Raw genomic sequence first — 26,390 nt, 5'->3', positions numbered from 1 at the left:
GAGAATTTTGAGTATTTGGTCAAAATCCCTGACCCCAAAAATCCATTAAGGGAGACCTGATAGAGATTTATAAAATTATGCACAGTACGTGGAACTTCCCCTCTTTCTCATAATACTAGAACAGGGTTACATCCCATGAAACAGTAAACGTGGGACAGACAAAAGGAAGTTTTGATTAACTTGTGGAGCTCCTTGCCATAGTTTGCAGTGATGGCAACTGGTGACTTTAAAAATGAATGAGACTTGATTAAGAATATGTCCATCATTTGATATTATCCGTGATGACTTAATGGAAACCTTGTGTTTTAATCTCTAGTTGCTGGTGGGAGTGGGAGACATTAGGCTCCATTGTTGGTCTTCTGAAACACGTAACAAACAGGATACTGGATTTAAGGGACTTTTGGTCTGATACAGAAGTGCTCTTCCTGTAATCCTTCACTCTCTTTAGCGGTCTGTAATGACGTCTTTATATTTGGAGTTATTTGTGACAGATTGTAAAAGAACAAATGGCTTTGTCTATTTACTTCTTTAGTAAGATGTCACATGAGGTTACCAGTTCTGGGTTGGGAAATATCTGGAGACTTTGGGGGTGGAGCCAGGAGTAGGTGGGATTTGGGCAGGGAGGAACCTCTGTGAAATAGAATGGCATAGAGTCCACCACCCAAGGCAGCCATTTTCCCCAGGGGAACTGATCTCTTTAAGTCTGAAGATGAGATATAGAAGAAGAAGAAGAAGAAGAAGAAGAGTTGGTTCTTATATGCCGCTTTTCCCTACCCGAAGGAGGCTCAAAGCGGCTTACAGTCGCCTTCCCATTCCTCTCCCCACAACAGACACCCTGTGAGGTCAGTGAGGCTGAGAGAGCCCTGATATCACTGCCCGGTCAGAACAGTTTTATCAGTGCCATGGCGAGCCCAAGGTCACCCAGCTGGTTGCATGTGGGGGAGCGCAGAATTGAACCCGGCATGCCAGATTAGAAGTCCGCACTCCTAACCACTACACCAAACTGGCTAATAATTCCAAACTGGCTAATAATTCCAGGGGATCTTGAGGTCCCACTTGGGACTGGCATCTGTAGTTGGATTTTACTGCAACATTGCACCTTCACAGCTTTCTGCTATAACACCTCTTTTTCAGTGAATTACCGCTAACAGAGAGGTTTAAATGCAAGTTATATCAAATATATTTAGTACTTAAGCACACTTTCAACATATACTGACATTGTTTCAGTCACCCAGCATATGACAACCCTAACATCATTAATTCTTCAAAGAGGCCAGATTCCTCAGTCATAGCAGCCCTAATATAGCCATTCGATTTCCTTCATACATGATCTAGATTAAGACTTCTTTTCCTCAGTAATCTTTATCAGCCAGTCAGCTGTATCTGTGTAAGACTTTTAGCCCAATGATCCCCTCAGCTGTCAGACCCCTGTCTGTCTCTAGATCAACCACTGTAGTCCTCAGTTGACTCTGAATGTTTCCCTTCCACTCAGCACCCTTACATTCTCCACTTACTGGATGTGTCTGTGATTCTGTACTTTCAAAACATGGAAACGGGATTGTACGTGACTTGAAGAAGAGTATGAAAGCCACCTGACTATTCTGTAGTCTTATTTACTTTCTCCATATAAATCAATTTGAACATCAAAGAAAGTTTACAATAAAATAATCAAATTAAAATGGACAAGAAACCTGATATAGAAAAATATTAGCAAAATTAAACATGACTGCCATCCAGTAATCATGAAGCATACATACTTTGTTGTTGTTGTTATGTGCGAAGTCGTGTCCGACCCATCGCGACTCCATGGACAATGATCCTCCAGGCCTTCCTGTCCTCTACCATTCCCCGGAGTCCATTTAAGTTCACACCCACTGCTTCAGCGACTCCATCCAGCCACCTCATTCTCTGTCGTCCCCTTCTTCTTTTGCCCTCAATCGCTCCCAGCATTAGGCTCTTCTCCAGGGAGTCCTTCCTTCTCATGAGGTGGCCAAAGTATTTGAGTTTCATCTTCAGGATCTGGCCTTCTAAGGAGCAGTCAGGGCTGATCTCCTCTAGGACTGACCGGTTTGTTCGCCTTGCAGTCCAAGGGACTCGCAAGAGTCTTCTCCAGCACCGGAGTTCAAAAGCCTCAATTCTTTGACGCTCGGCCTTCCTTATGGTCCAACTTTCGCAGCCATACATTGCAACTGGGAATACCATAGCCTTGACTAAAAGCACTTTTGTTGGCAAGGTGATGTCTCTGCTTTTTAGGATGCTGTCTAGATTTGCCATAGCTTTCCTCCCCAGGAGCAAGCGTCTTTTAATTTCTTTGCTGCAGTCCCCATCTGCAGTGATCTTGGAGCCCAGGAAAATAAAATCTGTCACTATCTCCATTTCTTCCCCATCTATTTGCCAGGAATTGAGAGGGCCGGATGCCATGATCTTTGTTTTCTTGATGTTGAGTTTCAAGCCAACTTTTGCACTCTCCTCCTTCACCCGCATCAACAGGCTCTTTAATTCCTCTTCACTTTCTGCCATTAGAGTGGTATCATCTGCATATCTGAGGTTGTTGATATTTCTCCCTGCAATCTTGATCCCAATTTGTGACTCCTCTAATCCCGCATTTCTCATGATGTGCTCCGCATACAAGTTAAATAGGCAAGGCGACAGTATACAGCCTTGCCGAACTCCTTTCTCAATTTTGAACCAGTCAGTGATTCCATGTTCAGTTCTCACTGTTGCTTCTTGACCTGCATATAAATTTCTCAAGAGACAAATAAGATGCTCTGGTATTCCCATCTCTTTAAGAACTTGCCACAATTTGTTGTGCTCCACACAATCAAAGGCTTTAGCATAGTCAATGAAGCAGAAGTAGACGTTCTTCTGGTACTCCCTAGCTTTCTCCATGATCCAGCGTATGTTGGCAATTTGATCTCTAGTTCCTCTGCCTCTTCGAAATCCTGCCTGTACTTCTGGAAGTTCTCGGTCCACATATTGCTGGAGCCTAGCTTGTAGGATTTTGAGCATAACTTTGCTAGCATGAGAAATTAGTGCAATGGTGCGGTAGTTTGAACATTCTTTGGCATTGCCCTTCTTTGGGATTGGAATGTAAACTGACCTTTTCCAATCCTGTGGCCATTGTTGAGTTTTCCAGCATACATACTAATGGATGCCAATATACCTCTACAATGTCACAATTCCCTGCCTCCTCCTTCTCTACACAGAAAGCAGAATGTGGAACATACATGTGGGACCAAACAGTACCCAGAAGACCATTCTCTCTGCACACCACAAGGGCAGTCTGAATTAGGCACCCCAGGTGTGATATTGATGGGAATAAAGCAGCAAAACCAATAGAGGGCACCCAGGCACAGCCTGTGCAGACTGTAACTTGTAAATTGAGCATGTTACCAATATTGGACAGTAGGTAGTCTCCTGAGACTAGTGCCTAAAGAAGTGTTCATCTTAGACAATATCTTGGTGCAGGAAACAAATAATAAGAGGCTTAGACCCAGATAAGTGTACATAAGAAGCCCTAGAGCAAACACATGCTTTTTATATATGACATATATTTTGGGATAGAAGTCAAACTCATAAAGTTAGAGATTTAACCCCTCCCCTGATATATTATGATTTTTTTGGAGAAATGTTTTTCTTTTACCAGAAATTATACACGATATATTTTGAACTAGTTTCAATAATTTGCTGGGGTAGGGGGGGGGGCATGGAAAAGGACACCTGTGATGGTTTTCAGCTCCTTCATTTAACCAAGTGGCTACGTTGTCTTCTTTAATTTGTCTGTCTGTCTTCCCGCCCTTCCCCCCCTCCCCAATATTAAAATATATACAGATGTCCCAGTCTAGGACGCAAAACCCTTTGTTATCTATATGTCTGAATACAACACATGAGAGGGTGGTATGATTTTATAACCCAACTGTTTTATTTCACTTTTATGGGGAAATGTTCAAGTTAGACTGTTGGACAGGTTTCAGGTTTAAACTGGGCATGTGGCAAGGCAACAGGAATGAGAGAAACTTTGTATAAATATATGCAAAAGTAGTTTGTCACAAGAATATAGCTGTTTTGTTCTACCAACAGGTGTTCATAACAACTGAGCAATATTATTTGGCTGTCACTTCTTAAACAAACTGGCATAACTTTATTTGTCACAAAATTACTAAAGTATGTGAAGGCAGAAATATACACACAGGTTAATACTTGATTGGGATCACCCCCCCCCCTTTCCTAGGAGCTATTTCCCTCCATTAAGACTACTGGCTTCACATTTCTCTTTCAGGATCCTCTCTGATCCCTCACCCTCCTCCTTTTTTTCTCCTCCCCTTCCTTCTTAACTACCACTCTGAACTTCCAGTTTGGTGTGGTGGTTAGGAGTGGGACTTCTAATCTGGCAAGCCGGATATGCTTCTGCACTGCCCCACATGCTGCCACCTGGGTGCCCTTGGGCTCTCCATGGCACTGATAAAGGTGTTCTGACTGAGCAGTGAGACTTCTTCGGGTAGAGAAAAGCAGCATATAAGAACCAACTCCTCCTCCTCCTCCTCCATTCCCTCAGGTCAACAATAGAATCAAAGTGTGCAGACCAATATAACACATCTGCAATTAGCTATCTATCACAGACACAACTGTCCAGAAGTCACAGTATCCCATAGGTGTAATCTGTAGAAAGGCATCTTGGATATGAATGTTGTGACTATGTACGGGTTTTTATCAGAATATAATTCTGTAGATTCTGTTTTAAGCAGTACTCCTTAGATAATACTTTAGGCATGTGTAACCTTGCCTTATTTCACCAAATTAACAAAAAATCAGTTTCCCCCAGTGCACTCTTAAATTTCCAGTGGTTTACATCTTTATTATTTGTAACTGTAGACAATAATGAATGCAATTCTTGTTAACACACAAAAAATAAACATAAGTGTAAACAATTGCTTTCCTGTTGTAAATTCAATTATTATAATGTTTGGTAGTCTAAGAATTATCATGTTGAATTATTTGGTTGTCTAAGAATGATCATATTGTGAGATTGGATGTAAAAGACTAGCAAAAATGATACTTAACCACTAAACTCAGTCCTGGTCATGACATTATGTTGGAGATGACTGTGGTGCCCTTCAAAGTATCCCATGTTAGCAATTAAAGTCTTTCCAACCTATTTGGGCTTCTGAGTGTTTTACAAAGAGTTTGTTGTATGGTACTGTTCTCTGCTATTCAAAGGAAAAAGGCAAAATTCTGTGTGAGTAAAATAATTCCTTGGAGCTGTATGCCTATGAGGAGCAGGGCACTAAAGGTTATATTTCTTCTATTTGGGACACTATTTTCCCAGGACTCAAACTGCAAGATCTTGCTAGCAACACTGGGTCAGTCAAGAAAAAATAATACTGTAATAATAATACCACCTCTTCTGTAATTTTCATGTGCATTCCTCCCTGGAGAGACATGTTGCATTAAGATCAGCTCCGAGTTTATCTGAACTACTTGAATTATCCAGTGGAATATAAGCTCCCTTCAAGGACACATCTTAAAGATAAGGTGGTAGTTAGTAGCACACCCTGTTACCCAATGTGAAAAGGGGAGGCACCTTGCCTCTGGATAAGGTTTCTCCTTCCTCCTCTATGTAAACGTTTGCCTTCTAGTGTGGAATTTGTCCTTAGGCTTGGCAAAGCTGCCCTCCTAAACCTTTAAAATGATCCCACATTTCTTCTGCCCAAGATTTGGTGCAGTTTTCAAGATTGCTCAGAGCATGGCAAAAACGGTGGCTGACTGTCTTTTGAGTTTTTGACCATACAGTATCAAGTCAGACCGACGCTTGAGTGACGATCGCATGCATGCAGTGTGTGGCTCTGAAGGCAATCACAATCTCCGGATCTCCCACCATGTCTCCCCCCCCCCGCATTTTTCCGTCACAAACGGGGGACAATTTGCCTCGGGGGAGGCAGGGCATCCCGATCCAGTTCGAATCCCTTTCCACGCTGCTAAATATAAACAGAGGGAAGATCCCATGAAGGGTCTCCAGCGTCTATTCTAAGTTGCCCCTGACGGTGCTTTAGGCCCACGATCGCCAGGATCCTGGTATGGCTCCCTCGGCACTGGTTCCACCGAAAAAGACGCACACGGAGGCGACTAAGCCGCCAGTCCGGTGTTGTGTTTTTCACTCCCGCAATTGCTTCAGGTGTCATACGCGGGGTGGCGCCAGAGCTCGCATGAGGCTGCAAGCACTGCGGTGGATTCTCCTGCTCCTTTTTAAATTACTGCGGAGGAGAAGGGGGGTGGGGATCAACCTACGGAGCAGCCACTAATGAAAAGACAAATTCCCCGACAAGGCGCTCTAATGCCAGCCATTCATCACATACCCGAGTATTAAAAACGATTACGTTTATTATACAGTGATAAAGGAGAATATCATTTTTTCTCATTAGGAAACACTTCCCCCTCCATCTCTGCCCATGTGCACCCGCATGTCTCTGTGTGCTTACATATGAGAGGAGGAGTATGCTTGGAGGGTGAAGACCCGCTTAAAGCTGGAGCCATGTCTCTCTCGCCCCCTCCTTTTGACCAGAAGCTTTAGCGTTCCGCCCACGATCGAGGCAATTGCCCCTTCTTCGATTTTGCCGTTCCTTCACCTTTTGAATATTGCCCACTGCAATTGGGGAGCTGCAAAGGGATAAGCCGGGGCTGGGGCGGAGAGGACGGCCTGGAGATGTGCGCAAAGCCGCATTTCCGACGCTGATCTTCGACACTGGTGTTTCCACCAGCCCGGTTGTCTATTCCGAGCACGTCTTTCGGGGGAGGGCGGCGGGCGATGCCGAGCGTTAGCGCTGCGTGACTGCGACTGCGGCGGGCTGGAGGGTTCAAAAACGAGGGCGGTCTTGGGCTGGTGGCGACGCACGGTGGCTCATCCCAACGCGTGAGCGCGCGTGCCTGTGCGGTTGTGTGCCGATCCCTGCACGACTGTGGGGCTCTCATGCGAGGCAGCCCCCCTCCCCCCTTGGATTCCAGGGCGAGCAATTTTTTTAAGGAGTTTCTACCCCTCCTTGCGTCAGCCCCACGTCACTCGGCCGGTGGCAGCCCCTGGGCTCGGGGCTGGAGCTTTATTATCAGTCAGCCGCCCGAAGAAAAGCAGTGGATGCGCGTGTGCCAGAGGGGGCGCCCGGCAGAGGAGCCCCTCCAGCCCGGCTTGGCCCCGGCCCTGGCCGCACGGGTGTAGTGCGGAGGCGCGTCAGGTCCAGCCCCAGCTCCATCCCCAGCCCAGCCCCAGGCCCAGGTAGGAGTCGCAGCACCTGGCCCAAGGAGGACGGACGGCGCGCGGCTGGGAGCCGGGGCGCCCCCTGGTTGCCGGGCGGGAGAGGGCAGGGCGCGGGTCCGGCTGGCGCTGGCGGCGGCTCTTGGCGGGTCGAGCGCTCACGGGGCGTCTCTTGCTCTTTTCCTCCGAAGGCTCCCTCGGGAGGACCGGCCGTGCCGCGAGGGCTGACGAAGGCGCCGCCTGAGGGGAGAGGCGAGAAGGCGGCCTGCCGCCCGGACCCCGCACCGGAGCCCGAAGAGGATGCCCGAGTGACAGACGGACGGACGGACTGACTGGCTCGGCGTCGTCGCTGCTGCCCGCTCGGCGGCCGCGCTGGATTGAGCCCGCTCGGCGGCGGCACCACCCCGACCCCATCGCCGCCGCCAGCAGCATGGGGGCCTGGCCAAGGACGCGGTGGTGGCGGCCGCTGCAGGGCCCCCCTCGGCCGGCGGCGACTACCCCCCGCTTCTGGGGCGTGTGCTGGCTGGTGCTGGGCGCCTGGAGGGGGCTGCTGGCCTCTGCCTGCCCCAGCGTGTGCACGTGCAGCCCCCAGCGGCTCTGGTGCAGCGATCCCGCCGCCAGCCTCTTGTCCTTCCCCGTGCTCGGCAAGAGGAGCGAGCGGGAGAAAGTCACCCACATGTGAGTGAGCGGCGCCCGGCGGAGGGCAGGGGGGGAAGGAGGCTCTGCTTACCGACGGTGGCAATGCTAACCCCTTGGCTTAACACCGCGTGTTCAGTAGTCCCGGTGCACGAAATTGATGCTTAATTCTCTGACGGTTTCAGGTTTAAAATACACCGTGCATCGCAGTTGCATTCTATGTGTTAGTTTTTAGTTTATTTTTAAATTCCCAATGATACGTGCGGGCTCTAGGTGCATGCCATTAGTTGAACCTTCCCAATGAGCTAATAGAAACTGCAATTTAAAACAATGGTAATTCAGAGCAAACAGACCTATTTTTATCTAGGCTTTTAAAAACCCATTCGTGTTCTTGTGCGGATATGTACCTAGGGAACATCATATCCTAGAGAACGATAGAGCCACAAGGAGAACAACTAGTATATGCTTGAGCACAGAGCCTGTGATGCATCTTATTGTAGTTAATGTTGGAGAAAGCAGCCTTGCCTTCTGAGCTGTTTACTTTTGAAGTGATCCGAAGAGGTTTTTTGCACTGTGGCTCTTTGGCATCCCTTCAGCAAGTCTTCCAGTATGACTGAAATATTTCCAGTCCATTTTTGTGTGTATGGAGGGGGGGATATTTTTAGCAATATGCTAAAAGATGCTTCTGAAGGAAATTTTGCATAAGGAGACTAAGGATATTTTGGAAAGGCTGTGTAAGAGGAAATGGTTTCTGTATAGCAATGCACTTGCTCAAAGGCACAGAACTGCAAGCCTAAAAGCCTGGGATGATCTAATTTAGATTTGACTTTCTCTGAGATATAATTTTGAAACCATTTAGCTTATAAATCTTAATTGCCCACAGTCCCATTTCCTGGGAATAAACAGATGATAAAGCAATAAAGCACATAGATTGGTGTTGGTTTTAGGACAAGGCTGGTGTTCTGTTACAAACCTGCTGTCAGACTTCAGAAGGGTAACATGCATGTTGCTGCTCCTTATCATTAGCCTTTTGCTAAGTGCTGCAGTTCTGTAAATAAGGAAAAAAATATGGAAATATATAAGGGCATTTCTACTAATAGCGTGACATTGATTTATTTGTGTTAAACTTATTTTGCACTCATACAGAAGATGTGACTTCCTTCTTACAGAGTCTACCAGTTTTCATGTTTCCTTAAAATTACGAACTACACCTTTTGCCCTCACTTGTTTACATGTATGTTTCCATTATTTCTATAAGGTACATGCAAAATGAGAATATTTCCTAGGATCTTGATTTCTAGAGTAAGTGCATAAGACACTTATGGGAGCAGTGTTCGGCAGTGTTCCAGGAAGGCCGAAGAACAGTGGGATAGTCTCTTCTTGGGTGGTTGGGATACCAATTGGTAGAGAACCATTGCCAATCCACTTAAGATTTATGCAGTGACCCCCATTGCCCCATCAGCCCAATCAAACTAGAGAAGGGAACGAAAATAGAAGCTCCTGCTATATTGTAATGTTGTTTCCCCTATTTGAGTTTAAGGGTGGGGGAAATCAAAGATGTCCTATTCAAATTCTAGTATATTATTCAGGTTTCTATCCTATACAACAGAACTCATACACATGGAAACAACTCAGTAAAAAAAAACTAAACACAGTACTAGATTGGGTACTAGATTGGGATGGGGTACTAGATTGGGATGGGGCATCATGTATTAAGCTAAAATGAAATGGGAGCAGGTTCAAAAGTGTGATAAAAATTACATTACATTATATTTTCTGAGTGTTTTTTTAAAAAACTAATAAAAAATTACAGTGTTTGGTTGATAGTAATTGTTTTTAGATCCTTTATCGTATGGCAATTGATTTTTGCTTTGTAATGTATAGTTTTGTCATCCAGGGTCTCATTGTCATTGGAATAGGTAACTGAGGATGGCTGAGGACAGATGCAAAGGCCACAGATTTTTTAAAAAATGATTAAAGACTATCAGTTACCCATCTTCAGTGCATTGTCCTTTACAGGATAGTATGCAGGGTTGCACAAAGAATTTAAAGCGTTCTCTTTACAAATTTGTAACTGAAAAGTCTGTTCGGAGCATCTGTACTATAAGTGAATATTTTATTTATGATAATCTTTTTGCAATTTATAATAGTTCCTCTGCATCATTTATTGTGCCTGTTTATTGCAGAAAGATTTAGACATTGCCTTTGACTTTGCTTAATGGTTTTTAAAAATGAAAATTTCAAGTAGTTACATTAACTGATTGTTTTAATGAATTACTGAAGTAAAGGATACTGATTTAGTTTCAAATGTTGCTTCATTTGCTATCAGGCATCTTTATTTACAATTATCCAGTAATATTCTTCTGAACTATGTTTCTCAAATTTAAAATTAAATATATTGTAAATGCCCTGATAATGCAAGCTTTATTTCCCCTTTGCTCTAAAGAGATTTGTTAGTATTATTTATCTCCTCTAGCCATCACAACTTACTTTTGGTACCTCACTACTATGAACCACTCTATTACTAAATTATTCATAAAATATGGCTGATCTGATTGCAAAAAATCTAAGATAGAAAGCATTGACAAGGGGCCTTGTCAAGAGGCCTTAGAAGATCAGTAGGCCAATGCCATACATTAATTTTAGTGTTAATTAGACATCTAGTGGCTTTAGCTTTCTGTACAAAGTTTAAGTGGCAACTCTACCTTAATTAAACAAACTGGGTTGCTTTTGCAGAGTGTAAATACAATTGAATGCTTCCTATGTGTTACGTTGTTTTGTAATCTAATAACCTAATGAAATAATAAGCCTCACTTTTTAAATTCAGCATGCCATAAAGAAGGTTTACTACCAGTTTCTTACCATCCACGCTAAAATTGACAATCCATGGAGTTTTTCATGTCTTATATATATCAAAAGAAAGAATTGTGGTTTTTAAAAAGTACATTGATGATTGATGGAATTACATCTTTAAAAAACATTTGGGATGGAGGCCATGTTTTATGGCCCATATTTTCCTCTAAGCTTATTTATTTAGAATATATATCAGCAACAGTTGAGTGATTTAGGGGAAACTTGAGACTTGGGTTCTGGAATCAGTGTAAGGATTCAGTGCAATTGAATAGAGTCATAGAATCATAGAGTTGGAAGGATCCTCCAGGGTCATATAGTCCAAACCCCTGCATAATCCAGGAAATTCATAACTACCTGCCTACCTACAATGACCCTGATTCCATGCCCAGATGATTCCCCCCAACTCCCCCCCCGAATCCCTGTCCAGTCTGGCCTGGAGGAAATTCGCCTCCTGACCCCAAAATGGTGATCAGCATTTTCCTGGGAATGCAAGAAAAAGCTACAAGAGCCAAGCATGGACACAATCCCTTCCGTCCCGCCACTTACAATCTGCCTAAATTCACAGAATCAGCATTACTATGAGGTGGCTATCTACCCTCTGCTTAAAAACTTCCAAGGAAGGAGAACCCAGCACCTCCCAAGGAAGCCTGTTCCACTGAGGCACCGCTCTGTCAGGAACTTCTTCTGGATATTTCTTCTGGAATTTCTTTTGAATTAATTTCAACCCATTGGTTCTGGTCCTACCATCTGGGGCAACAGAAAACAACTCTGTTCCATCCTCTATGTTAGCGATCCCCAACCTGTGGGCCGTGGACCACATGTGGTCCTTCGACTAATTGGGGGTGGGCCCCGAAGGACGCCTTCTCCCCCCCCGGCCCTTTACTTCATCCCCCCCCCCCAGCCCTTTACAACACACTTCATTGTTGTGGCGTGTCTGTATCTTATTTTGAAGGGATGTTTAAACATTACCATAGCGATCAGAGAGCGTTAGGGCAGTGGTTGAGAGTAGAGGAGTAAACTACCCTCCCCACCGGGCCTCAGCAAAAGGCGTTGAGTGGCTATTATATCAATTCTTAGTCGTCTTCTCTCCAGGCTAAATAGACCAAGCTCCCCCAACCTTTCCTCATATGTCTTTGTCTCAAAATCCCTTACCATTTTTGTTGCCCTCCTCTGGACATGCTCCAGTTTGTCTACATCCTTCAATTGTGGTGCCCCAAACTGAACACAGTATTCTAAGTGAGGTGTAATCATAGCAGAGTAAAGCAGTACCATCACCTGATGCGATCTACTTCTTTTGATTCAGTCACAAATCCCATTTGTCTTTTTACCCACTGAGATATACTGCTGACTTATGTGTATGTCTACCAAGACCCCTAGATCCTTTTTGCATATACTACTGTCAAGACCGGTCTCCCCCCATCTATAATGATGCATTTGATTTTTCCTACCTAAATGCAGATGTTTACATTTATCACTATTGAAATTTATTTTATTCATTTTAGCCCAGTTTTCCAGCCTGTCAGGATCATCCTGTATCCTGATTCTGTCTTCTGCTGTTTTTGCTACCCCTCCCAGTTTAGTATCACCTGCAGTTTAATAAGCACCCTCTCTATTACTTCACCCAAATTGTTTATGAATATGTTGAACAACACAGGGCTCAGGACAGATCTCTGACCTTTTAAAAAACGTGCACTGTGTAGTACTGGGCATTCATGTAGTTTTGCAGTACTTGTCTGCTAAAAGGTAAAAAAGAGAGAAAGGAGAGGATGGGATAGTTTCCCACAGGTAATGAAGTGGAGAAGGAGCTTTAGGCCAGCTCAAGTGTTGAGAGATAATGGCTAAATTGTAAATATGCATGTTCTGTGATCCAGCAGAGGGTGAATGCTAAAAGTTACATTTCCTCAACCTGACAGTCTTCCTATGAAGCTTTGCCCTGTTAATATCTTGGGTTTCTTTCACATTTTGCTTATAATGGTGTATGTAAAATACATAGGAAGAGCCTATAAAATAACTGTATTTTCCCTCAATAAATATTATCTGAACAGGTCCAGATATATGCATTGATGGAGAGATAGTTGATAGGAAAGTGGTATGTTGGAGGATGATGCAAAATGTAAATGCACAAATCATGTATACAGTTTGATCCCAGAAACCATTTACATGTCTCTACATGGTGAATTGCTTGCAACTTTTTATAGAGTAGTAAATTGCTCTAACATTATACTAAAGCAAGTAGAAAACTGTTCAGGAAGGAGAGCTAGCTAAGGCAACTTTATCTGGACATATTAGTGAAGGCTATGCAGTCTGCCTAGGAAAAGGATGGAAGCTTGAAAGAGTTTCATAAGACATTAGACTTCCTCCCTAAATTTTCAGTTTATGTGCACCATGGCCTACTATATGCATTTAGCATGTTTTGATGTAGATTTAGTGATGCTCAGTTATTTTTTTAACCAAAAGAAGCTACGTTCCGGAAGAGTACTTTTAATTAGGCATTTAGCATTTTGTAGGATTTACCTTCCCACACAAGATAGAAAGCCCAGATCCTTGAGATAAAACATTACTCATTCAATGTTTTATTAAATATGCATCATTTAGTTTTAGACAAGTAAAGTTTTAAGCAGATGTACATAAAACCTCAGTTTATGGAAAATAAAAAGTTGTGAAATGGAAGTTTTTAAAAGTCTAAACTGGTAGGAAGTAGACCCACCTGTGTGTCTATCACAGTTCAGTGCTTTAAAAAACTGTTAAAGATATGGTTTTAGAATAACCTTATTCTACAAAAGCAAGAAATGATGAATCTCACTCTTTTCTTCTTGGGTCTTTCACATGCCACTCCTTATCTAGAATTATTATTTATTTAAATAAATATTTTTATTCTGGCTTTTCCCAAAGATTCAATGATATTAGCATGATTCTGAGTAGCAAAAATTGCAACAAAATAATAAAACAAAAGAAACCATCAATGGAAAATTAACAAGTAATTTGGCTTCAATAAAAACAAATTTCCAGTCAATTTACAGGCTCCATAAAGCCTGCTCAGCTCAAAGCTTTCCAGTCTTACATAACCTCCTAAAGACAGGCAAGAATGGTGCCCTTTGAGTTTCCTCAAATCATAAGCTTTATGAAACACCTTACCTGATTCAAATTTCAACTACATTTGCAGCAATTGGTGTGGGACGTGTTTTCTATGAAGAAATCCTTGCTGTGTGATTCATGTAAACGTTTTGCCAATCCAATTCCTGGATCTATCCTACCTGGTCATCCAGGAAAGAGGGCAAAGATTGGGTAGGAAGAACCTGTTCAGTTGGCCATTCTGCACATTTCCTGGGCATAGAACAGTTGTGTGGAATCTCACAATGATGAAAGAGATTGCATGCCAAAAACTGTAACTATGGTATTACTTGTGTTGCATGGGTGCTTCTTCCTTGTGAGAACTATATACAAATGGAATTTCATACAATTTAATTTTAATACCATGTAATTTTAATGGGATTTATTAGGGCTGTTCTTATATGCTTGTTCTAAGAAGCTAAAATTATATACTCATACTCAGGTATAAATACAAATGAATGTATGCTACTGGTAAAAAGAAAAATGGTAAATGTCAACTGCATATAGAATGGAGTGGTTGACGCCTAGTAGATGTCGATTGTGGGATTGGTGTTTTGATACCTATGAGGACATTTTTCCTGGGAAGTCTCATATGAGCAGTTTGGGTTGCTGTTGAATGTATAGGTTGCACATATGCCGTTTTCTAGGGAAGGGTGCTCCTGCTCCTGGAAGAATGACCCTAACTTAGAACCTTCATAATGTATTAGTTCCCAGACTACCACGAGGTGGAAGAGGTCGGGCTCCATCAGAGGCTAGGCTCATGGTAACGTTAGTCACAGCCCTTTTTGTTGCAGTTCCGGTATTGTGCTGTTCTCTTGAAGAAAGCCATCTTCTGTTTGTAGATACTGCTAAGAACAATTGTGAAAATGTTTTTGTTAGTCTTTTCAATAAGCTGTTCTAATTCTGGCGCCAATTGCACTGTATTGTTTATGGAATTGTAATGCTTTTAATGTAAATATTAAATTCAGTTGGTTGACAACATATAGAATTCCAGAGTAAAATAATGCAATCCTAAATTGAGTTGCAGCCTTCTAAAATCAGTGGGCTTAGACTGGGGTAACTTCATATTATTTATTTAGTTAGAAAATTTCTGTGCTACCTCTGAAGGGAACCTGCTTAAGGATGGCAGTGTTAGTTTTCTACAACCAAAACTATGAATATATCCAGCATTAGAGAGAAAGTGCATCCTTATCTCTGTACCCTATGCTACCCTATGTCTTAAATACACAGGTTGATTCTAGGATTCCTGACCTAACTTTTATTTATCCATTCACATGGCTGCAGGGAGTTCCCTACTGAGAACTTGGTTTACAAGGGTACAAGGGCTGGATTTGGATTCCCTTTTCACTTATGCCATGCACCCAACCAGATTTGGACCCCATATGCTTATAAATTCCCAGTAGAGAACTTGTTTATGCCATGTGAATAACTGAGTGGAAGTTAAGTTGGAGAATCCAGACCCAGTTTGTAGAACACCATAATGCAGCCTTTCTTAACTTTTTTATCATTGTGATAAATATTCTTCAGTCTTCGAGAACCCCAGAAATGATGCGCTTGTTCAGAATACAGTTGGGAAGCATAGCTGCATACATGACCTCCCAGGCCCCCTCCCCTTTCTACCACATCCAGGCCCATCATTGGCCATTTTGAGAGAGGAGGCATGTTGACATGGTCATATGTTTAACATAGTTTAAAAATATATAAAAGTTAACTCCCACCCATTCAGCAAAATCTTCTAGGGCTGTCAAGAAACCCCAGGGTTTCATGAAATCCTGCCTGAGAAAGCCTGCCATGATGTATCATTTGGTCCTTAATTTTTGTCAACTAGGAAGCTGTAAGTAGAAAGCACAAATTGTGTCAAAAGTAAGTGTATGATTTGGACAGATATAATATCATATTGTCAAAATAAAACAAGCAGGATATTTGGATAACAGTTTATATGTGTTAAGATTGTATTTTTTAGCAATGTATTATCACACATATTAAAACAATTATTTTGTAGACAGAAATAGTCACATTTAAACAATACAAATAAAAATATGCTGTGAATATAATATACACAGGAATTATAGGGTAGATTGTTTACATGAATATGTCCATGTCACACATTTTGAGTGAATGGAATCTTGTCTTTAAAAGTATTTCACTTATTCCCGAAGAAAAAAGAATTCACTGGATTTTTTAAAAAGTGTTTCCTAAAATTGGAGGGAAAATCCCCATGGTGATCCCTGCCTGAAACACCCCCCTCCCATTTTACTCCCCCCCCACTGGGCCTGTCTGAGGATAGGTGTATGATAAGGTGAAATTATCGTAAACTGGCTGTCTCTACTGTTAGTAAACAGTGGTCTGGGTAGGTGTTGGTACAGCTTTTAGAGATGGTGTGGAACCTGTGTCAGCATTGCTTTGTTAGTTTTTGTTTCCATAGTTCATTTATTAAATTTCTATACTGCCCTTCCCTTGTGGGCTCAGGGAATAACATATTTACTGTTGTATAGGTGATTCTGCTATTGGAACATGGATCATGGCTATATTTGCACTAGTACTAGTTCGGACATAAATAGCTGTCACTTTAGCGGGGCTATAGTATTGTTTGTTAGATTTCATATACTTTATTTTCCCTTGATGTATCACTTTTGCAGCATATTTATTACTCCATTGAGTTCAGTGTTGCATGCTTTCTGCTCTTGATTACTGTCATTCTCTGCCTCCCTCTTTCATCCATGGATCTGGGAGCACTCAAAGCAGAAGAGGTTGTCTGGGATTGTCGGCATTTTTTGCTCCCTCTGTGCCACTGTAGGACAAGGAGGCCTATTGGCCTCCGCAGTGGGCTAAGGCAACTTGGAGCATTCCAAGTTCCCTTAGCCTGGGTCTTCTGGGGCCTGATCTGCATCAAGCCCAGCAGGGCGGTAGCCTGGCGGTAATGTCATATAAAACCAGGAATTTGCCCTTTTTCCATATGACTGCCCTCTCAGCCTTTTTTGCCTGTGCGGAATTGGCCTATGACATATGTATGTGATCTCTGAGCTATATTCATTACTATGGTACTGGCAAAGTGCCCGTCATAAAAATAGGTGAAAGGGTCAAAGATAAAAGGTGGAGGGGAGGATGATGTTGGAAAACCACTTTGGGTTCTTCTTGTGGAGAAAAGTGGGATGTAAATGAATAATAAATATAATATGTGAATTGAACTTTCCAAGGAACTTGTTTAATTAAGGACTGGCAGTGCCATCATAAGTATAAGTTGCATTCTTCTAAATCTATTGATGCCATATAGAAGGATTCAAATCTGTTAAGGATTGCACTGGGGGTGACCCAGTGTCAGGGTCAGGATGTAGTGCCTTCCATCTTGTCCTTGCAAAATAAGTGCTCTTAATTGTATGGAGAATCTTAATTGTATGTAGAATTTCATATGCATATAGTATCTGCGCAGACTGAACAGGCTCAGATATACTGCCTTGATCTTGTTCCTTCATGTAAATTCAGTCACCTTGATGGATGACCTGTGTCGGAAGAAGAACAGGGGAATGCAAATAGGTTAATTTTCTTCGACCTCTTGGTGGCTTTTGATGACGTCAATCATGGTATCCTTCTGGGGCACCTTTTGGAGCTGGGACTGGAAGAAACTGTTTTGGGATGGTTTCAATCTATCTAGATTGAATATCATTAAATTACTTTTACTAGGAGTACATGTAGAAATTGGAAATTCCTTTTTAAATTAAAAACTTCATGCTAATTTCAGTATTTTGCAGTTGTTAGTTATGTGAAAGATCAGAATATATTTGAAATAAACTGGACATATTTGAAAAGGAACATTTTCTTCTATGCAGTGATCAGTCCAGGTCTGATATGTGTGGTACCTTTCAGCTTTGTCCAGAATGGATAATATGTTTGGAAAATTTGAGACGCATCTCCTGCTTGTATAATTCTTGTCTCTCCTGGCTGTTTAAATTGCTGGAGGGAGGGAGACAGACTGGGTCTGGTAGATAGAATATGTCTCTCCAAGGGAAGGGGTGATTACCCCTGCATTGAAGCAGGTAATAGTGAATTTACTCCTAAAGAAACTTACTCTGGACCCAGGAGTGTTGAATAACTACTGTCCAGTCTCAAATATACTGTTTGTGAGCCAAGCAACCTCATGAGTCCTGGAAAGTAGTGGATTGTTTGGATTATTTCCAGTCTTGTTTCAAGAGTGGTCATGGGATTTAAATGGTCTTGGTCACCTTGATGGATGACCTGTGTTGGAAAATGGATAGAGGAATGCAAATAGGTTAATTTTCTTGGACCTCTTGATGGCTTTTGATGACATCAAACATGGTATCCTTCTCGGGCACCTTGTGGAGCTGGGACTTGAAGAAACAGTTTTGGGATAGTTTCAGTCTTAAATTTAAGTTTCAGAGTGTGGAGCTGGGGGTCTGTGGTTCCACCTCTTGCTCTCTGCCTATAAGATTCTGCAGGTTTCTGTCTTGTTCCCCATGATTTTCAGTATCTATATATGACTTCTGGGATAGGTCATCTGGAGGTCAGGGCTATGTCGCCAATATATGTATGACACTCAGCTCTATGTAGTGTTTCCAAAAGATCCCAGGGAGGCTGTCGAAAACATGAACAGGTGCTTGGAAGCAGTTTTGGGATGGATGAGGTCTAATAAATTGGAGCTTATTCTCAACAAAATGGAGGCCTTATTGGCAGGAAAAATGTTTGGCCTAGCATTTGAGATCTCCTGTTGTAGATGGGGTTGCATTCCTCCAAAAGGAGCAGATTCATAGCTTGGTGGTGCTGCTGGATTCCGGCATCATATTGGATAAACAGGTGGCAGTGGCAAGGGTATACTAGCTTGTGTTGAGTTGCCCCTGTCCTCTGGTGTAGGTCCTGGTAATATGTATTTTAGATTACTGCAGTATGCTCTATATAGAGCTGCCCTTGAAGACTTTTAAGAAATTACAGTTGCTTACAGATTCATCTGTTATGGTAGCAGTTGACAACTTTAATTTGTTTGGCTTATGCCCAGTAACACTGCCCCCCCCAGTTGTGCTGTTATATATGTTTTTTTTTAAAAAAATTAACTGTTTAAATGTTTTATGTATTATTTTAAACACTGGTTTGATGTTTTAAACATTTTGATGTTTGCTACTTGGGGACTGTATTTGGGTAAAAGGTAAGGTGACTATATTTTAACATTGGTAAAGCGGGATACCATTGACCGGGGGGGGGGTCTTGATTAAAAATTTGGTCTATAAAGGTAAAGGTATCCCCTGTGCAAGCACCGGGTCATGTCTGACCCTTGGGGTGACGCCCTCTAGCGTTTTCATGGCAGACTCAATACGGGGTGGTTTGCCAGTGCCTTCCCCAGTCATGACCGTTTACCCCCCAGCAAGCTGGGTACTCGAGCAACAAAAAGTTTCATAGAATGCATAGAACACAAAAAATAGTATTGTAATATATATTTTTAAATTTCAACATAAGTACAATTTGCCAGGTACCCCCAGATGTCCCTCCAAAAGTGGGATAATCTGGTCACCTTAGTGAAAGGAAGAATAGAAATCTTATCATTATCCATTGTTGTTCCTCTATATATTTATGAAACAGCCTCGGGGGTGGGATGTGTCTGGCTGTCCAAGTTAGAATAGGGCCGATCAGAGTACAGCCAGCTTTGCCCTGATTGGCCTTGCCCCTGCAGCTCCTGCCCTCCGTCCCTGGACTCTAGCCTCTTTACTCTCAGACGCCTCAGTGCCTGGAGCCAGCAGCAGGTAAGGGGAGAAGCCCTGGGCAAAGGGTCGTGGTGGAGGGCTTGCTAACGAGGGCCCCATGGCCTGCTAGGCTGGGCCTGCTGATGAGGACCTCCCGGCCTGCTAAGGAGCTCTGTCTTGGGCCTGCTAACGAGCTGCCCAACCCCTGCCCGCCCCACTTGATGTGGCTGCGAGCTGCAGCCCAAAGCCATCTTAAGATGCCTAGCCAGCTTAAGGCTAGGGGAGGGGGCCAGGGGAGGGGGCCCTTTCAAGGCTCGTTCTTAGGAATGGGCTTTGAATCTAGTAAATAAATAAATGTATTTTACAAGTTAGAGAAGGAGACAGGGACAGATACCACAAAAAGTATGTTTAGGTACCATGGATGTAGCAGTTCCATCTCTTAACATTTTTATTAAATATTTTAATTTTAAAATGTTATTTTTGTGATATTTTCAATTATATCCCTTTTTTCCTCAGTGGGAATCTGAAGTGGTTTAGCATTTTATTCTCCCTTCCTTAAGCAGGTGTAAGAAAACTACAAATGCTGACATTTACTCTTCTGCAAAGTTATTAAAGCTGCAGGAGGCCTGTTCTCTTTTGTCACTCTTAAGGTTTGGTACTTCCTGGCCTTTCCTCAAGAGTCAGCATGAGTGAAAATTCACATGAAAATTTAGTTCATTAAATTCCCAAATTTTCCTCAGCAGGAAGAGTTCAGGTTTAACTGATAACCCCCACCCCCCCCCAAGAACTGGAAGGAGAAAGATTGCATATTTGGAAATAAGTTTCCCATGTGGAATTCTGACAGAAGAAGTTGAGACAAATGTCTATATAGATGGTTTTTGAATGTTCTTGCAGTTCTAAATTGCATGGTGTAACTTTTTAAAACATGGATTTTATCAAATAAATTGTATAGACATAATTCTCTTAACTAAATGTTCTGAAGCATGGGGAAATTATAAACATGCCATATTTCAAGTTTTAAAAGTGATTTCTTTGTTGGATTATCCCAACTCAAAATTAATTAGCACAAAATTTATTCTTTTAATGTTGATATTATTTAGCTTTTCCAAAATATGTTGGCTGAGCAGGAACTATTTTTGCTTATGGCTGTAAGTTTTGGAAAGATTAATCTGTACAGAATGTAAAATCTTTAGAAATTGTGAACACATGGGGTAAAAATGCATTTATTTGGGTTTTTGTGTGGATGGAAGAATAAATATTTTGTTAAATACATTTGTATAAATGGCTTGGGTATGTTTTGGTCACAATAGGCTTTTGTGGTGTGCTTCAGGGGATGGGGTCTCTCCTCAAGAGTAGTTTTCACTGCCTCTGTGCCCTCACAGTAAATGCTTCTCACAGCATTCTACTACCTTTCTCTTATACAAGTCAATGGTATCCCTTGACATCACTAGCATCTGAGTAGGATGACGCCTTGCTCTGTCTCAGGTTGCAGTCCCATCAACTTCTCTCAAATATAAATTGCCTGTGTTCTCACATTTGCTTTTTGGGAAGAAAGAAACCACAGTGTATAATGCTAATAACTGATGAAAATTAAATCATAGCTCTCATGTTTGCTTTCTTTGAAAGTACTCTGCCAATGCAGATGCTGCATAATTTCTGATTGTTTCAGTTGAGTTTGTACGGTGCAACTATTTTGCAGAAAACCTTTATATTCGGTATATTCAAATAATATTGACAAATATGTCACAGGTACTTGCTGTAGGGTAGCACTTTATAGGTAGAAATTTAACTGTCTTCCATACTAATTACATTTTGTGAAGCCTTGTAAAAATAAATTGGGGACAGTCATTCAGCATTCCTTCTCTGATCACTCCTTTTGTCCCTTTATACTTCTTTCTCTCCACCGTCATGATTTATAGCTGCCTAGTGGTATTCTCTGTTTCTTCGACTGATCAGTAATCTTTTCACAGTTACATAATTTTTGTGGGTCCCGTTTAAAGATAGAATACAGTGAAGGAACCATGATAACTGTTGTCAACATAAAGATGTACTGTACTATAAAATATGTATTACTTAAATATTCTCTTATTCATTTTATTTATTTTTATTGCATTTAAATGCGGTTGCAGTTGCATTTAAATGCAATTTTTAATTGCATGTACCTGTTGGCTCACAGGTAATATTTCATTTAGGCACTGTCCAAACCCTTTCTTAGTTACTTTTTAATTGCCTTTCTTGAAACTAAAAGGCCAAAGGAGGAAGAAAACACAAAGAAATCCTGTGGGAGTGGATATTGATCTTTGGGCTTTTCAGTGACCGCCTCCTATGTATTGATTTCCAGATGATTGAAGTCAGTCCCCCTGGAAAAAATGGCACCTTCACAGGGTAAACTCTGTGGCATTATATGCTGCTGAGTCGCTTCCCCTACTCAAACCCTTACCTCTACTAGCTCCATGCTCAAATCTCCAGTAATTTCTCAACCTGGAGTTGGCAACCTTACTTGTCACTTTCTCTGCCCAGTTTTTGATTTTTTTAAAATCAAGGATAAGTGATAGAGGTTACTTGGATGAAGTTTCAATCCTTGATCCCTTCCAATCCAACTTCTAACCTGGCTATGGGGTGGAAACAGCATTGATCGCTCCGACAGATAATCTACGGTGCTAACTGTACTGAGGCAATTCGGTGCTGCTAGCGTTACTAGATCTGATTGTAGTGGCTGATATTGTCAGCCATGAGCTTGTTGCTGATCACCTTGCTGACAAGGGAATCCGTGGGACAGCCTTAATGTGGCTGACTTCCTTCCTTCAAAGTCAAGGACAAAGAGTAGTAATTGGGGAGAACCAGTCACACCACTGTGAACTTAAATGCGGAATCCCGCAGGTAACAATTTTTTCTTCAATGCTATTCAGCATGTTTATGCATTCTCTTGCCCAGTTGGTCTGAAGCTATGGCCTGGACTGTTGCCAATATGCTGATGGCACCTAGTTCTACCTGATAGATGGCCAGCCTGATAACTTCCCAGACTCCTTGGTCAGATGCCTGGATGCTGCAGTGGAATGGTTTCAGTGTAGTCACATGAAATTCAACCACTTGAAGTCAGAGATCCTTTGGATAGGTGAAAAAGAGTTAGACCAGGAAATGTCCCTCCTGAGTCTGAATGGTGTGCAACTTAAAACAGCACAATTGATCAGCATTCTAGATTGCATCTTGCTCTATGCAGGCCTACCCTTATTCCTGCTGTGGAAACCACAAAATGCAGCTGTTTGCGTTCTCACGTAAATCCATATCACCCTGACCCTCTAGCAGTTGCAATTGATACCAGTCGAATATCAGATCAGGTTTAAAGTGCTGGTAATTACCTTCAAGGCCATACATGTTCAGGGTCCTGCTTACCTCAAGGACCATCTACTTGCCTATACTCCCCAAAGAGTGAGTTGCTCTGACTACTCCGACAATGTGGTGCCCTCTGACCCCAAAGAAATCTGCCTGGCTTTGACCAGAAGCAGAGCCTTTTCATCCATGGGCCTAACCTGCTGGAACAAGCTCCCCAATGAAATCAAGGCCCTATTGGAACTCAGACAGTTCTGTAGGGCCTGCGAAAAGGAGCTCTTCTGCCAGGCTTTCAGATGGGCCAATGACAGGGACCTCCTTACAGTCTGGTCCCCTGCCAGGCAACCTTGACACTCAGCATGTCCCTGACCATTACTGTTATCCCTTTTCAACTACTATGATTACCTAAATGTTGTTATAACTGTTTATATCTTTTTGTTCGTTCTTACTATTCCAAATATTTAAATGTGCCTATCCCACTCCTCACTGGTTCTATGTACACTGCCCCAAGACTTCACAGTGAAGGGGATATATAAATTGCATGAATAAATAAATAAATAATTTCCACCCCTCCCCACATTAGTCCCTTCAGGTGTCCATATATGAGCATCATTTATCAAATAGAAGTGCTGATTGGAAAGTGGAGAGTACATGTTGATAATTAGTGATGAAAAAAAGGCGTTTAGTCACAGTTGTCATTTTGGATTGCTTGTCCTGGAATCTGAAACAATATGTTAATGAAAATAGTTTGAGCTATTAACATTTGCCGTGGCATGCACCAGGACTGATCACATGACTTCGGTTATCCACTCATAATTTCAGGTGATTTTCTTCTAAGTTATAAAAACTATTCAATTACATAAAAGGAAAGCTATTTCTGAGAGCACGAAAGCATACTACATTTCTCCAGATTACCCTCAGAAAGACATGGTAAAGTCAGAGCTTTTGGGAATATTAATGTTTGATGATAAGTAACATCAAGGTTGAGTAGCTGCAAATAAGGTAAAAATAGTCCTTCGGTAGAGAAAAGGTTTTGTTTCAAACCTTGTTCTAGCTCAGGAGCATAATAGTATCTAAGGCAGAGGTGGACATGAGGCCATACATTTCAGAACTGCACATTTATTTATTTATTTTAGAAATGCTCAGTCCTATATTTGTACCATAGTGTGTCATAGGTAAAGCAAAAGAACTGTGCTTATACTGGTTGTACCTACAGAGTAAATAGCTTTGTTTTGCAGTGTAGTTCTAAACAGAGTTATGCCTTTCTAAATCCAGTTATGTTCATGGGCTTAGAAGGATGTAACTGTTAGGACAGCTCCATTAGTCAGTCATGTGATCTTAGCCACAGGGAAGAGCAGAAGTAAAGTTTGTCATGCATTTTGGCTGGTTCATGGTTTGCAAAGCAATGTTTGCGGAAGGGCACCTGGCAGGAACATTTCAAAAACTTTGGTGTTGTTTGTGGTGGTTCGTGAATGACGACATTTCCGGAAAGACTGCTGCTGCTCAATTAAACTGTTTACAAAACTCCAGGGTAGCAGGGTGGGGCAGAATCATCTAGCAAAAAACTACAAGGAGCCCTCCAAAGTTTAACAGGCACTTCTGGCTGCCAATAACAGAGTTCCTATTTTGCTCTATGGAATAAGAATGCTATATACACGCTCAGCTCAGCTCCACAGCCTCTTTTCTCTTGGCCATCCACAAGAGGCTGCACTTGTTAAAAGTAAAGTAGCAGAGCACATTCCCTTGTGACTGGAAACAGTGAGCAGAGTGGCTTAGCTAATGGGATCTTTGGCTGAAGACCCCCATTTTGATTGTTAACTCCTCTCCACTACTGGGGTTTGGGAGTGTTAGGAGGACTCAAGACTCTGAGTCAGCCTAGCTCTGTGCTCATTCCAAGAAGAAGGACCTACCTACTAGGTTCTTCAGTTAAGGGCCCACATTTTACATCCTCTCATCCCTCCTGCTTATGAATCCCTTTGTGCCATGAGGGTGGAAGTGGGTACAGAGGTTGCTTGTCATGGGCCAAAAATGTCCTCCATCCCCCATGTACCACAAGCCCCTATCTTCAGGCAGCCTTCCCCTAGCAGGACATCACTAAAGATCTTGGAACCTTCTTAGCCTGATCTGTTCCCATAGCTCTCCACAGAGGACAAAGTGTTGTTATCACTGCCCAAAGTCCAGCAGTTGCCAATACTCTATGTAGAAGTTTTGGGCAGTAGTGATTCAGAAAGGAGGGAAGCATCTTCCCCTTCCACACAATTCCCTCTTGCTGCTCCTGCCTCCCTCCCAGCAGCTGTCCCTCTTTCCAGTTTCTCCCATCTTGACCTTGTTTCAAGCCCACACACTTGTGTGGCAGTGTCAGGTGTAACACATCCACATCCAGAGGACTTTAAACCCTCAACACTTGTCCTTCTCTTTCCTCCGCGGGAACCTGCATTGGGTGCATCCCACTATGTTGTTGCCACGAGAAAGAAAGGCAGTCACAGGGAAGAAGAGGAGGCCCAGTCCTGCTCAGCAGAGGGAAACAGAGGGGCAGCAGGAGTCCCCTCCAAGGAAGGCTCTGTGTACTTCAGCTGCTGTGGGTGGGACATCGGGGAAGGCCACCCTCCAAAAGGCCATTCCCATGGGGATGCTGACAGTGCCATCCAAAAGGGCTACGTGGAGGGCCCAGGAAGCAAGGAACTCAAAGGGTGAGCAACTAAAAAAATAAAGTGCAATACTACTATTTATTACACAGTGCACAGAATCATGGGATTAAATACAATTTACTAGGGTACCACTAAAAACTCAAATCATAGTATACACTATACAGCAACAAGATGAAGTTGCATGTCCAGTTCCTGAGAATTGCAATGATGGTCACACATTATACATGTGTATGGGACCTAATGTACTTCCACTCTTCATCTCTGATTTGCACATGAACACACACTGGGAATTTAACTACGGTTGTGAGTGTGGGCTTCTTAATTTATGCAGAATTGATTTATAACCATTACTTGGGACTTTACTTTTTTGTGACTCATATTTTTTTTTAATTTTTAATTTTTTATCCTATCACTCCCACTAACAGTGAGACTTGTGATGGGTAGCATTCGTTCCCACAATAAAATCACATCAAAACAGTTAAAGCCCCATTAGCTGTCATGGGGTAACTTTGGTGAACTCCTTTCAAAAGTCTCTACTCATGTCTACCTTTCTGTTGTATCACCAGTCACCCTAAGTGGAAAACAGAATTCTTTTGGTTTGGTGGGGCTAATGTGGGGGAACTTTGGGGAGTCTGTGTTGAAACACTGCCTTTCTGTCCTTCAGAATTTGCCTTTGAACACTTGGAGGGGAAGGTGCAAGCATAGGAGGGATGCTTATTTTAAGCGCCTGGCAGGGAAGGGTGTGCTCAGGTGACATTTCCCTGTATGTTTGGTATCACTACCTTTTTCCTGAGTCATTCCATAGGCTCCTGTAACTGCAGCTGTCTTTTCCAGGGAGAGCACTGGGAAAACCTGTTTTTGAGATCCATAACTGGGACCCCA

The 26,390-nt window shown here is 42.4% G+C and overlaps 1 protein-coding gene across 8 annotated transcripts in view; it reads left to right on the top strand.

Moving 5' to 3' along the window:
- Nucleotides 1-6,561: 6,561 nt before the first annotated feature.
- Nucleotides 6,562-26,390, top strand: part of NTRK2 (neurotrophic receptor tyrosine kinase 2) — a 208,550-nt gene continuing 188,721 nt past the window's right edge. For 2 of the 8 annotated variants that reach the window (XM_077344644.1, XM_077344643.1), the window contains exons 1-2: nucleotides 6,562-7,264; nucleotides 7,435-7,921. In XM_077344644.1, the coding sequence (XP_077200759.1) occupies nucleotides 7,674-7,921 (248 nt within the window). In that variant the 5' untranslated portion in view covers nucleotides 6,562-7,264; nucleotides 7,435-7,673. The remainder of the gene's footprint in view (nucleotides 7,265-7,434; nucleotides 7,922-26,390) is intronic. The other 6 variants (XM_077344642.1, XM_077344640.1, XM_077344641.1 and 3 more) reach the window with 5 other exon arrangements.

Source organism: Paroedura picta, chromosome 7 (genome assembly GCF_049243985.1).
Source record: "Paroedura picta isolate Pp20150507F chromosome 7, Ppicta_v3.0, whole genome shotgun sequence".
Taxonomy (NCBI): domain Eukaryota; kingdom Metazoa; phylum Chordata; class Lepidosauria; order Squamata; family Gekkonidae; genus Paroedura; species Paroedura picta.
This window is presented reverse-complemented; position numbering and strand designations above follow the sequence as displayed.